Source organism: Vombatus ursinus, unplaced genomic scaffold (assembly GCF_900497805.2).
Source record: "Vombatus ursinus unplaced genomic scaffold, bare-nosed wombat genome assembly UNPS02004573.1, whole genome shotgun sequence".
Lineage (NCBI taxonomy): Eukaryota > Metazoa > Chordata > Mammalia > Diprotodontia > Vombatidae > Vombatus > Vombatus ursinus.
This window is the reverse complement of record NW_020944351.1, coordinates 242,290-258,146: the sequence shown is the minus strand read 5'-3', so window position 1 is coordinate 258,146 and position 15,857 is coordinate 242,290. Positions and strand designations below refer to the sequence as shown.

Genomic DNA, 15,857 nt, shown 5'->3' with positions numbered 1-15,857 from the left:
TAATATCACTGACCTATTGTAACCAAACTTCATCACACTTTGACACTAACTGCCCCTTGTAATGTTTTACTTGGCATTGTTAGGTAGGAAGTGGGAGAAGAGGACTTGGGAGGTGAGGGGGAGAGGATGAAGATGAATGATGGTCAGTACTGTGTACTAGACTTTAAAAAAAAAAAGGTTATTTTCAGTCGTTTCCCATTTCCCTGAAATCCCATTGCTTCTGTGGATTTCTTGTAGTTCCCATGGTCGATGGGTTAATAGCATAAAATAATCCCTTGTTTCCTTTCAGGCCTTCGTGGCGCCATGGCCTTTGCTTTGGCCATTCGGGACACTGCCACCTATGCGAGGCAGATGATGTTCAGCACGACGCTCCTGATTGTGTTTTTTACTGTGTGGGTGTTTGGTGGGGGCACCACGGCCATGTTGTCATGTCTGAACATCCGGTAAGAGCAAACTAGATGCCTTGGTGTTGGAATGTTAAATTACAATTCAGACTCTTTATTTGATTGTGAGTTTGTAGAAGAATTTTAGACTTCACCCAAAGAGCAGCATTGTTTGTGACCAACCACTCCAAGGTTAAAGTTGGAAGACTTTTATTTTTAATATTTGAAAATGTACTTACTTTAAAGGCTCCCTCTCATCTCCCCAGTCCCACATCTGTTTCTATGGAAACAGCAGCCTGGATTGTTAAAGCCTTTATAGGTTTTAGCTATGTGTACTAGCTGAGACTTTATACGCCCTAGGAACCTACTGAGCCCCCCAAATCTATGACATTGACTAGAGAAAACAATATGGTCCGTTAAAAAAAAAAAGTCCATTTTAGCTCCTTTCCTTTTCTCTTTCCCTTCCTTTCTGGGAAAGGATCTAAAAACCAGGTGTCCAATCTAGCCATACCTGCCTAATCCTGGTGAATTATTTTTTTAATCCAGGTCAATCACTGAGACACCTGCTTTTACTGTGTCTGAGACAGTCATTTGTACATCTGTGCAAAAGGGAAATACCCTGAATATTGTTTCAGGTGATGGTGCTTTTAGAAATTAGCGGCCTTAAGCTTTTTTCTTTCCCTTGAAAAGCTATTGAGTGAGATGCTAATACTTTTGTTATCACTAAAGGATAATTATAGTTTCCTAAATTATCTTAAGCTAATTCCTTAGCAAGGTCTTTTTTTTTTAAGGTGATGGAAGGGTTAAGTCAATGCAAACAACCCCAAAAACTGAGTTTCAACTCTTGCCTGCCTTTATATGGCTCCACCCTGCCCCTGCAGGGTTCCAAAGCATACAATTGAATTTATGTGATCTTGTATTTTCTATTTCATGTGTATGAGTTTCATCCTCCACATAAGATCATTAAGGGCAGATTTAAAACCACTCTTGTCCTCTCCAAGTGCGGAACCCAGTACTGTGCCCACCATAGGTATTTACTGAATATGGAATTGATTTGGAGACTTTGGACCCAATGTGATGACTCTAAGTGTGATGACTCTCCAGGACCACTAGATGTCACTTTACATTCATGGATTTGCTTCAAATCTGCTATTAGTATGCAGATTAAGGACTCTCAGCCTTTTGACATTTTAAAACCACAAACAGTGAGCTTCTGACCACACCTTTGTTAGAATCCACTCCATCTGAACAAGAGCTCTGATCTTTTTCTTCCTCCAGGCTTTGCTTTAGTCCCACAATAACACATGGAACAGTCATTTTTCTGTGGTTTTAGCCATTGTTTTGAACACATCCTAGAAAGTCAGAAATGACCACGGTGCCCCATGGCTGGCTTCTCCATTAGCCTTTGACATAGACCTAGACATTTTTCTGTTGCAGCATTTGATGATGGTGGAAATGAGGCTAGAAAGAAATCTCCCTTCCCTAAATACTTTTCTTTGTTGTTGTTTTTTTTTCCCTTGTCTCTGGAATAGCACCAGTAAAGTACCCTCTTTTAAAGGGGAGACAGTTATATCCCTTGGTCCAAACCTGAGATGTGGTAGTACTGTAATTTCCAGAGAAATGTCATTTTTATATTAGTTTAAGAGATTGAGGAGTATAATGAGATACTATTTGTAAAGTGCTTAGCACAGTGCCTGGTGTATGGTGGGTACCTAACAAATACTTATTCCTTTCTTTCCTCTCTCTCTTTCCCCTAGTAAGATTGGCAATCGTTGCCAAATTTGGAATCCAAGCTATTTTTATTAATGATGGCTGACATTTTCACATTTTTTTTATTTTCCTCCCACAAAAACCCCTTGAAATTGGTAAGGCATGTATGACTCATGGTATTTTGGCTTTGGAGTCAGGAAGCCTTGGGTTCAAGAATGTCCTGCCTCTGACACAGCCTGACTATGTGACCTTGGGAAAGTCATTTAACCTCCCAATAGCTCACACAACTCTCCAAGACTAAGTTACTGATCTTCATGAGCAGAGGGAGTTTCCACACCAGGAGTTTCCTATGCCAGGCAAATCAGAGGTGTAGACCAAAAAAGAAAACAAAATAATAAAGCTCATTAAAATTGCCATATGCTTAATTGGAAGGGGTTTCTACCTTGAGAGTTCCATGCACTCATGAAATCAATTCTATTGAGCACTGAATTGTGTCATGGGGTTACAAAGGCAAAAATAAAAACCTGTCCCAGGCCTTGAGGTATCACCATTTTACTGGGGGATAAAACATGTGGACAGATGCCTAAATAAAAGACAGTTTAAGGTGGCAAAGTGCACCAATAACTGGAAAAGAGGAATGGGGGAAGGTTAATCCCAAGTCTAGGCAAAAACCAAAATTTACAGATGAGGAAACATGCCCGCAGAGGCTGTGACTTCCAGGAGCCACAGGTGGCAAGCAGGGGGCAGAGCTGGGCTGCAGCCTCGTCCTTCCCATCCCAAGCCTAGAATTCCCTTGTTGTGTACTCACATTGCCTATGTTAAGAAAATGAGCTGCCACAGGTTTAAAAGCCCAGATTCTCATCTGACATTTGTGTTTCCTCCTTTAGGGTTGGAGTTGATTCAGACCAGGATCATCTGGTAAGTACGCATGGATGTTTTTGTCTGATGTGAAGTTACCTGTAGTGAAAGTGAGTAAAACCTCTACCACATCGAAGCTTGGTTTCTCAGCTCTTTTAATTAGCTGTTCCTTGCCTTTCCTACTGCCTGATATAAACCAAAGCAGAGCATAGCTGTGGTCATGGTATCCAAGGTGATGGCTCTCCTATCTCTAGACCACCCTTGGAGAGGAGAGCAGTACTTAAGGGCTCTGGCAAGGGGAGCCTTTTTCCGTTTGGGTTTGTGCACGAAGGCTGGACTCTGCTTCCAGCCTTCCTTCGGAAGTCTGGCTACCCTCACTTCCAAACTGGGTGACCAGCAGCAGCCCTTCAGAATTACCCAGAAATCTTTGAGCCTGCCTGTTTAAGGGCGCTAGAATCTCTTGGTCCTGTATCCCACCCTTGTCCTGATGCCATGCACACTTCTGAGTGCTTTTTGAGGTACAGGAATAAACCTGTAGAGTTTTATTCAGTTAAAACCCTGGTTTCTAACAGGCTTACTTCTTTCTCATGATCATTTGCTTCCTATTTACCAAGCCCCATTGCCCAGTACCGAGTCATGTATTTCTTCTCTGGTAAGGGCCACTTGAATGTCTGGAAGACAGATGCAAAATATTATTATATATAATTAATAATATTAATACAGTATTAGAAGAGCTGGGATGGTTTGTGTTGTATTTAGTTTCAAAATACATTTCTTCTGGTCTGAACCAAGCCTTGGTTTGTTTGCCTACATGGTAGCATGAAAAGAAATCAATTGATGAACTTCACCTTGCTAATCGTTAAGATAGCCAGCTGTTGAGGAGACTGTGTGCTCTCTGGGCAATCCTTATGGCCCACTGCTGGACACATTTGTTAGGGCGTTGGTAGATCAGAGCTTCTATCATGGGTGGAGAGGTGGCTAGGGCTACAACCCAGCAGGTGGCAGTGCGAATAGCAAAGAGGGATGCCAAGTCACATCCAAATGACCCTTCAAAATAGCACAGAGAGGGGATTTTTTTCCTTCCTGAATCTTTGAGAGGGAATGGGTGTCAATAACCAGTTGTTCCATTGTCCTAATCTCTTTCTCCTCTGGTCACAGGGCTTCCCAGAGAGTGAAAGAAGGAACACAAAAGCTGAAAGCGCTTGGCTCTTCAGGATGTGGTACAACTTTGACCATAAGTATCCTTAAATCGAGGAGGATGTGGAGGGTGGGCAATGAGAATTCCAACTTGGCTACTCTTGGCTTTTCATCTCCTCCGTCATGAGGAGAGAGCAAGGCCTACCTTTAGTTATTCTTACAGAAGAGGATCTTGAGGCACTAAAACCAAAAGTTGCAAGCAGTGTAAAGATGATTTTCCCTTCTCCTTGTAAGTGTTTTCATCTGATAATTGACAACAATGCTGTGAGATGTTGTTGTTCCCCGCTTTACCGATGAGAAAACTGAGGCTCCTTGAGGGAAAATGACTTGCCCATCATCATGCAGATAGTCAATGGCAGAGCTAAGACTCCCAGGTTGTTTGACTACAGATCTACCAGTATTTGTTGCCATCTTTCCCCATTGCTATTGGGATTGCTTGTGATTTTGATTCTTTGGAGACCGTGACTTAGAGACAAGTAGCTTCACTACTGATGTGAAAAGAGATGGGATTTTGTAACATTGAACAGTTTGGGATCATTGAAAGCATTGTTCAGTTCCCTGAGTGTAGTGATCCATCTACCTGTCCAAGGTGTGTGTGTGTGTGTGTGTGTGTGTGTGTGTAAAAAGTCACACATAGTCTGTAATTGGGCAGTATGCAGTTTTCATAAACTTTTTTCATTGTGGATATCATTTGGGAGGCTTTTTATTGGTCATGACTCAAAAATGGAGGATGATGAAAAAAGCTCGAAGAATTTGGTTTATCAGTGCAAGTGCCTTTCCTGATCTTTTCCCAAAGGAAGAGCTGCTGGAATAACAGTGAAATGTAACAAAGCACTGGATTTGGGGTTCAAGGACCAGGGGTCGAATTTTGCCCCTTGTCCATTATTAGTTTTGTTAAGCTGGGTCAGTCCTTTTCCCTCCCTGTGCCTCTGTTCTCTCTTCTGTAAAATGAGTGGGTTGAATGCCATAATTTCTAAGGACCCTTCTAGCTCTAACTCTGTGGGCCACATAAGCCTTATTTTACAGTTGTTATGGCCACCACAGTGACCATTTCAATTATTTCCTAGGTTTTTAACCCATGCCCCCCCAACACAGACCACAGTCCTTCCTAGACACACTTTTGATAGTGTTGCTTTTTCATGGGCTGCTTAAACCATATGTTTCTTGAGTGAGTCCCTTATTAATATTGATTAAAATTAATTTCCTGCAGATTAAGCTGACAATTGAACAGAGGAAAGAATCATAAAATTCATTTTCATAATTGGGTTTCTCAAGCCTTGTTTATCAAAACTTGGTGTTATCTAGCATTCAGAAACACCTAGGAAATACGTAAACACATAAGATGTCTCCCATCCTTTCTGTGCATGAGAAGCCATGTAGTCCAGACCCTTCATCTTACAGGTGAGGAAACTGAGGCCCAGAAAGGTGAGGTGACTTTCCAAGGTCTTCCAGTTAGCACATAATAACACTGGGATTTGAACTAAATTTCCTCTGGCTTGAAATCCAGCATCCTTAGATTAGAACCAAAGTTCTTCTCCCTTTTTGATCCTTGGACCCCGGTGGGCATTCTGGTGAAGCCAATGGACCATTTCTCAGAATCAGGTTTGCAAATGCATAAGATACGAGAAACAAAGTTAGTAAAAATAAAGATGTCATTTTTTTTCCCCATCCAAGTTCATGGATCCCATTTAATTCCCTCCAGAGGGGCCCCAGGTTAAGAACCCCTGAATTAAACAAGGAAAGCTTTGAAAAGAGAGCAAGCACTCATCTTTTCCCCTTGTCCATTTGGCCAAGAGCCTGCAGTATGTTGTAACATAATGGACTCTTGCTTCTAAAACAAATCGCTACAAGAAGCAAGAACACATAAGTTGTTGTGGTGCATTAAGGCTTCCATTAGGGAGTGAGCCCTGGCTTTGCAAAATTGCTTAATGTTAATTAAATCAGAAGCAGCAATTTTACCAGCATTTGGGACATAGGCCTCTTTTGGATCTTTAATGTTTTTCATCCATTTTACTTCATTGAACAAATATTTGAGTGCCTTCTGTGTAAATCTTGTTTTTTAACCAAAGTGTACACTCTAGGTAATGTATGATATGAAATAACAGAATCATCCTCATGTAAAGACATGCTGTTTAAAAGAAGGACAACATAGCTTTCTATATACTTCTATTGGGCACCAAGACTTAAGTCACCTCAGTAGCACCAGTGAGACTAGTGAGAATTGCAGATTGGCTTGTTTGGCCTTCTGTTTTTTTTTCTCTCCTTAAATTGGATGGCCGCCAAACAAATTTAGTAGCACCTCCCTTATCCTTCCTCCTTGTGGCAAATTTAGGAGAAGACCTGGACAAGAGGCCCACAAGATAGGCACAGTGGATGGCATGTGATCTTTGTCACTGGTGGGGATGGCCAAGCTGATGAGAACAAAGATCTGTTGGAATGTGGGGATATTTGAATAAGTGGGTAAATTTTACCAGAATTTGGCAGTCTCTACCTCAGGTTTATAAACCTAGCAGTCATGAAATCTTCATTCACAACAGATAATTCAACAAGCATGCCTTGTGTGGGCATTAGGGATACAAGGCAGATGAGACTGACTCTGCCTGCCCCAGGGAATTTATATTTTTTTGAAAAACCTGACTTTATTGCTCGGAGCAGTGGTTTGCCTTGGGAGGGGGGAATGGTACTGTATTCACGAGGGGAATTTCAAAGGTCGATTGTTGTCCCAACCTATTGCATTTTCATGCAAATACTAATAGGTATTAGTCTGTTTCTTGGGGTTAAATAGTCATGATAAAGACTTGTATAATGATCTAGTTATTTCTGAATGCTAGGTCCTCGAAAAGTGGTTTGGAGGGGGTGGAGTTGAGTGAATGCAATTTCTTCCTACTTTGTGCTGTCATTTCCTCCTCTGGGCTGCTCATTGTCTCATGATAATTTGATACTCTTTTTGAAGGGAACAAATGAATATTGAAGCTAAACTAGTGTGTAATTTTAAAAAAATAACAATTTAGAGAGGTCTTTGGGATTGGCTTAGTTCCCCTTTGACAACTTTTTGAGCAATAATTATAAGGTTTCCATCAGAGGTTTTGATTGAGAGCTTGCTTTCACCACTTGCTAATCAGATTCACAGGTCACATGATCAAAGCTACTGTCTTTCTCCAGATGATGAATTGATTAGCAGAACCTTTCCCTTTCTCTTCCTTAGTTAGTTAAAGAGTAACTTTAAAATGATTCAGGCTCTCTTTCTGGTTATCTTTTTCTTCCATTAAATAAGCTGGGCATTTTGGAATGATTAATAAGAACATTTGAAGTTCTTTCTCTCTTAACAAGTACAAGCTATCTGAAGCCGCTCCTGACCCACAGTGGACCACCTCTTACTTCCACACTCCCTAGTTTCTGCGGACCCCTTGCAAGATGTCTGACGAGTCCTCAAGCTTATGAAGTAAGTAGTTCTCATTTGATAGCTCTGCTTGACCTAACTTCATCTTGTCTGTGTCTGGTCCCTGGACTTTTTTTTTTTCTGTAAGCCACCAAAGCATGCATGGACTTTAAGGAAGTGAGCACCTTTTACTTAGTCAATGGGCCATTTGAGCATGCCAGAAACCTTTGTGTGTGATTGCAACTGAAAGTCTAACGGGCAGTAGGAATAAAACAGTACCAAGTACTGTCTTTGGAACACCCGAAGTCTTCTAGTGGCACCTGGGTTGATGTCCAGATTTGCAGTATGTGTCCCGGGCTAGGTCTTTTTTACATCCTTATCCACGAAGTGGCCAGAGGATCTTAGTTCCTGTTTGTGAAGCTCCTGTGAGTAACAGATGGTGTGTGGTGGTGTGCACTTTTACTCTTGTGGATCTTGGATACAACTTCTCTTTCCTCTTGTCGGAGCCATGAGCATGTCAAGGCATCATCTAGAACCCCCTCTTTGTTTCTTTAGCCTCCAGTTTGGGGTTTGTGTGTCCTTGCATTCGATTCTAAGCATTAGAGCTTAGGTAACTGATGCATGGACCAGACTTAGGAAAGAAGTCTGATTTTTAAATAGTTTTATTTTTCACTGAAACCCAACCTTCTAATCCCAGACCTACCCTCTAAAAAGAATCCATGGAATAGCATATTTATCTCAGCTGTTTCGGGACAAGAAATTCCCAACTGTTGAAGAAACGGAGGGTATCATCTCAGCCAAGATGGATGTGGTCAGATATTGATGGTAATAACTCACACCTGGGTTTGCAAAGTGTCCTTCTCCCCTGAGGCATTGTATGCTTCTACAGGATTGTGTTCAGTTCTGGTTACCACATTTTAGAGGGATGTTGTATCCAGAGGATGGTGGCCTGGATGGCAAGATGCCTGGCAACTAGGACACAGAAAAATCATTTGTTCTGCTTGGCCCCAGAAGGCAGAACCAGGAACTGTGGGGGGAAGGTACAGGGTGGCAAACTGATTCTTAGCCCCATGATATTTTTTTTTTTTTTTACCATTTTCTCTCGGCTGTAAGGGACTTGTTCATTGCAAAGCAATTTACAGTTAAAGACAGTTATCATTAGAACCTTCATTTGTTGACCTGGGAGATCGATGGTCTGGTGCTGAGGCTGCCTGCTGTTCTTTATCGTATCTTCACAATTAAATATATCAGGGATAACTTATTTCTAGGTGTTGCTTATGTGAAAGTAAATCATATTTTTCATGGACCTAGCTCACCTGTGACTCTTGCAGTTTGGTCTTCTGATAAGAAAATTGTCTTGAAAGCAACATTTGTTTTATCTTTTTGTTTAGAATCAGGAACAGCTGAAAGATGATGATTCTGATCTTATCTTGAATGATGGCGACATTAGCTTGACGTATGGTGATTCTACTGTTAGCACTGACTCCATGTCAGCCAGTGCTCCCAGGAGGCTTATGGGAAATACCTCTGAAGATGTCCTGGATCGAGAACTTGCATTTGGGGACCATGAACTTGTAATTCGGGGAACCCGCCTGGTTCTTCCAATGGATGATTCTGAGCCCCCATTAAATATGTTAGATAATTCGAGGCATGGACCAGCTTAATATGTCTGTTGCTCACTAACCTGACTGTAAAATCTGCATACGCAATTGTGAAGAAATGTGTACTACCTACCAAGTCCAATGCATGTATCTGACCGTTTAAGCTGTATAAATCCTGTTTATATGGCATAGCAAGAATATATGTATTCTGTACAGGACAGATTGTGAACAAGCGGTTCTTTAACTTTAAAAAAATCCCCTATTGCCTGCACTTTGTGGAGTGGCATTGTTTCCAGCCCCCCTGCATAGTGATAGTGTGGGTCCTGCTACCTTTCTTAACTCAGTACAAAAAGAGGCCGAGTTACTCATTCTTCTAGTTACTTGACACTTAACCAAAATGCCAGATTTGTGGAGTATAGGTTTAGTTGGAGATGGGGGAGGGGGTGGTGTCTTTTTTTCCCAGAAGAGTTTGGGGGCAGGGTCTATTTCAGATAATAGGATTTCAGTGACACCCCATGGGCCCTGCCTTTCTGTGCCATTACAAATAGCCTATTCTGGTCTAGAGCACGATTGCAGAACTGTGCTGGCTGGCTTCAGCTCTTGACTATGTTCACCTGGGGGGAGAGGTCACATGTTTCTCTAGGCCAGGAAGAGCCAGACTGATGAGCACAGTCCAGTGCCCTTTGTAAAGGATGGGGGGAAATGACTTTGAAATAATTTTTAAAAATTCCTCCTGGCCAGTAAGGACCGTGGAGGGTATTGAACCCAGCTCTTTATCCGTATTGAAAGATCTATGTAGCAAGCACATTCTTTGAGGGGATTAGGGGTGGGAGGGTGGTCATAATAAAATGGGGATTTCAGAGGCCTCTCCTGAAATATATAAATATTCTGCCTCAGATATAAATTACCTTTAGATGCTAAATTGCTGCTTAAGTTTTGGTCATGTATGTGATGCATAAAGCAAGCTTTGTGGTTGGGCCCTTTCTCTTTCAGGCATTATTTAAGCCGCTTTTCTCCCTGTAAGCAGTAGACGTAGCACCCTCAAGTTGACCATATCCAAGTGTCATTTGTGTAATACTGTAGTTGAGAATGAAAATTAATTTATAGATCTATTATCGCACTTGTGCCCACTCCCAGCATCCAGTGGAAATGGGACCCAACTGCTGTTGGGTAAACTGGAACTTGGCTTCATCTCCAAGTCACGTTTCCAAAACTGATTGCAAACTGAAAGGGAGAAGAATGTTGCCTTTTCAGTAGTTAACAATGTTGCACTTTGAGAACTCCTTAGCATGCTTTGTGTCTAGTTGTCTTTATTTCTCTATTCCTTTTTAATATGAGATACTTGAGCTGCCATATGTATTTGAAAGTTTTTGTTTTTTCCTAGGAAGAGCATAGAACAAAATTTACAATTTACAATTCAGTTTATTATGATGGAAATTATTTGAGATGCAATGAATACTGAGAACTTTTTTTTTCCTTTTTTTCAAATGCAAACGCTGACTACTTATGTTTCAGGAAAAACAATTCTACTCTACGGTTTTTTTTTGTTTTCTTTTGTTTTCTTGTATCTGAGTAACATTACCTTAAATTGTTTTCCCCCTGGCTAGAACTGACCTCTTTGCTGTTCTAGTGTCCCATTGCAAGTTTGTTCCAAGCAAGCTGTATTCTTGCCCCCTGCTCTTTTTGTGTATGTAGTAGAGGTTTGCACTTAGTTATGGCAGTTTTAGCTTTTGATGTAGCCATTGGTACCATAGTGCTAGTGACCTTCCTGCCATGCAGGAATTCTGTGACGTGTTCATTTCTCTGATGTTTGCTTCTTCATGTAGTCAAAGATTTTGTCATTGTGTGTTTTGAGGTGCTGTATCGCTTCCCCATACTATTATACGTGTTTCAAAAGGATATTCAATAAAGATCTACCACTTTTTTATGCTGTCATGTAGTCGAATTCGGTTTCTGAATTGTTAGAATTCCATCAAATGTCAATTCCCATTGAGCTGGTTCTTACCTTTGGGGGAGGGGGGCCACTGACACCTATTTCATGAACTCATCACTTTTTAATTGGGCAAATCTATATCCCAACTTATGGAGGGGGAGGAGGGAAGCTCGCTGTTCCAATGTCACCCCATGGAAGGTTTTACTTTATACCAGCCCCTGGAGCAAAAAGGGAACCAGGATAGATGAGCCCTTCCAAACTCTGGGAGAGGGAAAAGAGTAGACTGGAGATGTTGGACTTTCCTTTGGAGTAGAGTCTGAGGGGCCCATCTGACCAACTGTTTTCACACTGTTCCCTTCTGAATGTGGGACACAATATTTCCCTCTTGGAAAGGATTGTTGAAGGACCATTGGGGTTTCACCTTAGTTCCCATTTGCCCAAGTGGTGATAGGGTGATTGGTTTTTGATATTCATACTTACTTAATTTTCCCTCAGAGGACTTGTGCAAATGTCCTAGGAGTTTCTCTTAGAAAAGGCTGTTGTTTAAGAAAAACAAATAACAGCCTTGCAAAGCCATTTCTTCTTAGTGAGAAGGAACAAATGCTACCTTCCTTTTAAATTTTCTGCCATCCTTTATTTTTGCACCTTTGGGAAGAGGGCTGATTAAGCAGGCAAAAACAAGAAGATGAAACTCGTGAACCAGCAAATGTCTGATATGTATTTGTACATCAGGGAGTGTTTGCTTATGCACACAGTGGAGCTGTTTAAGAAATTGGACTCAAAGCAATTGACGGATTGATTTGGGGGCCAGCTTGGCCCGATGAAATGAGCTGCAAATACTTTGATTTTAATTTCAGGAGAGATGAAATTCCGTACCCAGGCAGGTACAAAAGGGACTGTTTTTAAGCATGGCTGAGATAACAAGCATATTTCTTGCTCTTTGCATATATAAAAATGTTGGCACAATTAAAATTTTAGTAGTGTATTTGTCTAGTCCAATAGAAACTTGTAAACTGTGGTGTGGTTTGCCATAGCTACTGAGCATTGTTGCAACTGTGTTCACATTGACTATTTCATTGCCCTGTGAAAGGATTCTGGGCCTTGAATAATGAGTTCATTTCTTGAATAAAGCCTGTATCGTTTCCTGATTCATTCGAAATAAAAGCCTGAAACAGATTTCAGAAACTAAATGATTCCTTTGCTTCGAAAGGAAAAGGTTTGAGTCCAATATAGTTGTTGGAAAGGATGGCTCTGGTAGCATCAGGCAGAAATACTCAGTGCCTGTGATAATAGGCAAAGTGACCAACCCCCTAGGCCATGCTGGCATCTTTGGTGGGTTTTGTTTTTTAACTTTAGATATTTGTCAGTTTTTGTAGAGAATATACTCATTGACACCTTTTGTTTTTAAATCAGTCATTTCTGGAAAGACCTCTCCTAACCTCCATGGAATTCAATTCTTCCTTGGTCTCAAAGAAAAACGATTAAGCAAAAATGCCCTATAACATGCCCTTGTCAGGCAATATGTATGATATTCTGTCCCAGGAGCACTGGCTCTTCAAAGCAGACACATTTTGCCATCAGTTCTCTAGGGTCACTTTTGTTTTTTCAATTATATAAAAATTGCTCCCCTTCTCCTGGTTTCTTTGATTTTGTTCCCTCCTGGGATTTGGCAAGTGGGCCTTACAACAGAGGGCCCAGGCCACCTTTCTGCCTGAGTCCAGGGAAGGTCACTGAGGGAAGTCATGAGACCATAGACCTAAAGCTGGAAAATACCTCCAAAGGCATCTTGTCCAACAACCTCATTTTACAGAGAACCCAGGGAGATGAAGTGATGCCTACAGTGACATGACATGGGCACTGATGGTTGGTGGGAATGGGAGAAGGGGTGGAGGGAGAGGATTTGAACCAAGTTCTCTGATTCCAGATCTAGGGCTCCTTTCCACTTATATCACTGCCTTGTTAAAGAGATCCAGGTATTTGGACCAGATTCAGGCAAGCATTTGTTAAAGCACCTACTATGTGTCAAGTGCTTGGGATACAAATGTGTGTGTGTGTAGAGTTATATAGCAAGTTGTATATAGAGTTAGAGATATGTATAGTTACATATGACTACATATGTATGTATGTACATATATATACACACCAAATAAATACAAGGTAATTTGGGGGGAAGCCACAGCAGACGAGGTCAGGAAAAGGGTTCCTGAAGAAGGCGGTGCCTGAGTCTTGAAGGAAGAGAAGGATTCTGTGAGGCAGAGGAGAGGAGGAAGTCCATTCCAGACACAGGGCAAAGTGTTTTTTTTTTTGTGGCCATCAGCTGCGCTATGACCATTTCCAGGGATGTAATGTTTTTTGTCAGTAACACCCAGACCCACAAGACAAGACAAGATCAAATACTTTGAAGGAGTTTTGTGAGATTGCTAATAGAGAAAGAGAGAGAGGGAAAGCATGGCTTTAGAGGTGAGAAGACTGGATTCAGGTAGGTGACTGAGCAAGTAGACATCTCTGGGTTCTAGTCTCTAAGACTGTTATGAAGGAGTTGCCTGCATGCATCTGTAGAGGGACTTTCTTTATTACATGTTCCCCCACCAATGAAAGCATGGGTTCAGACCAAAAAGCAAAAAATAAAAATTAAAAAAAAAATGAATGAATGAAGCAAGCTCCAGTGTATGTATGCATGGGTGCGCACACATGTGCACACACACACACACACACACACACACACACACACACTTTAAATGGAGCTGAAGATCACCATTTTGAATTTTTAAAGTGCCCAATGCTTTCAATAAACTTTGTGTCACTACTATGAAAGGAATTCTCCCTAAAGCCAGCCCACCCCTATCCCAGCACTTCATGTTGGCATGGAGGGGAGCCCCAGATATGAAGGCCATGCTAGTGGGACTCCAGCTCTGGCAGCACCTTCCCACTAAGCTGGCCAGGCTTTGGCAATGATCCAGGGATGAACTGTGTATCTGTCAGCTGAGGCCCTGTCCAGCTAAGTGTAGAGAGACTCCAGAGGGTTGGTCACCAGGAGATGGAAAAACATAAAGTCTGACTACTAAAGGGAAATAGCGGCTAGAATGTTGGACTTGGAGTTGGGCAAACCTGAGTTCAAATCCAGCCTTTGACACTTACTGGCTATGTGACCCTGGGCAAGTCATTTAACCTCTAGCTGCCTCAGTTTTCTCAACTATAAAATGGGGAAAATAATATCCTCTACCACACATGTTGTTGTGAGGGGAAAAATGGGATAATATTTGTAAAACACTTTGCAAACTTGAAAGTGCTATGTAAATGCTAGTTGTTATTATCATTATTATTCAGAACAAACTGACCAGATGATTGCAGCTTGTTGAAATCCTTCCCAAAATGTAGCACCTACCCCCCTCCCCTGCCCCAAATTGAATATGGCATTCCAGACATGGTCTGCCCAGGGCAAGGGATGGTGGAACTATCATTACACCTCTCTTAAAACAGCTACTGTGCCACTGTATCGACTCATACAGCATAGGCAGTCTGCTAAAATCCCCAGAGCTTTTTTGCCTACCTACACATCTCCCATCTCACACTCATGAGCTAGTCATTTTGAAGCCAAGTCACTGAACCCTATTATATCATTTGAACAGACCCAGCCCAGATCCCTGGGGCACTCCACTAGAAACCTCCTTTCAAATACACCTCAAGCTATCAATGGCTCTCAGGGCTAATCATCCCGTCAGCTCCTAATCAACTTAACAAAAGTATTGCCTAACCCACTTTTCATCTTGTTGTTTTGTGGAATGCTTTGCTAAAATCTAGGTACAAGTCCTCATCATTAGAGCTGGAAGGCACCTCAAAGTCCATCTAGTCCAACTCCCTAATTTGACAGAGGAAGAAACTGAGGCCTAGACAAGTGTACAGACTGGCCCAAGGTCACACAGGTAAATGTCAGAACCAGCATTTGAACCCAGGTCCTCTGACTCCAAATCTAGCATTTTTACCAAGTCTAGATGTTAAAAAAGGAGATGGGGTTAGTGTAGTACAGTGCTCTTGATGAGCAGGGCCTGCTGCCTTTTCTACACGTTCCCTAAGCAATCTTTAAAATTAGATTATCCAATTTTTGCCAATATTCAAAATCAAGCTCACTGTCCTAGAGCCCAGAGACTCCGTTCTCTTTCTTTTTCAAAACAGAGATAACTACATCTAGAATTAGATACTCTGACTGAGCCTCCTTTTCCTTGGGTGTGGCCACTGATTGCTGAAGCTCGTGACCTTGCCATGGGTAGTGAGTGAGTAACTCTCCAGAAGAATCCATTGCTGGCTGGTGGTAATTAGCCACAGATGTAGATCCCCAGAGGACTGATAGACATGCAATATGTCATCAGGCTCTCTATTGGAAACCTTTTCTAGCCAGGGTGTAATTTAGTATAGTCAGTCAGTCAGCACACTTTTATTAAGTGCTTGCTATGTGTCAAGCACTGGGAATAGGAGAGGTAAAAACACACTTTGCCTTCAGGGAGGTTACACTCTAATGAGGGAGTGAGTGTATAAACCATCAATTATGTGCCAGGCACTGTGCTAAGCCCTGGGGATACAAAAAGAGGCAAAAGATAGCCCTTGCCCTCAAGGAGCTTACAGTCTAGTGGAGGAAATGACATGGAAATATATACATTCAAGATATTTATTTGAGTAGCTGAAAGGTAATCTCAAAGGGAAAGCACTCACAGCTGGGAGGAGGGACTGAAAGAAGCATCTTGCCAAAGGTGAGATTTGATCTGTCTTGAAGGAAGCCAGGGAAAGTAAGAGGGAACAGT

The 15,857-nt window shown here is 41.7% G+C and overlaps 1 protein-coding gene across 1 annotated transcript in view; it reads left to right on the top strand.

Annotated features, from left to right (window-relative positions):
• SLC9A6 (solute carrier family 9 member A6) overlaps positions 1-11,061 on the top strand; it is a 32,339-nt gene extending 21,278 nt beyond the window's left edge. Inside the window, exons 12-16 of the mRNA XM_027838005.1 lie at positions 290-443; positions 2,981-3,011; positions 4,110-4,189; positions 7,485-7,590; positions 8,919-11,061. Coding sequence (XP_027693806.1) covers positions 290-443; positions 2,981-3,011; positions 4,110-4,189; positions 7,485-7,590; positions 8,919-9,191 — 644 coding nt within the window. The 3' untranslated portion in view covers positions 9,192-11,061. The remainder of the gene's footprint in view (positions 1-289; positions 444-2,980; positions 3,012-4,109; positions 4,190-7,484; positions 7,591-8,918) is intronic.
• The last annotated feature ends 4,796 nt before the right edge of the window (positions 11,062-15,857 follow it).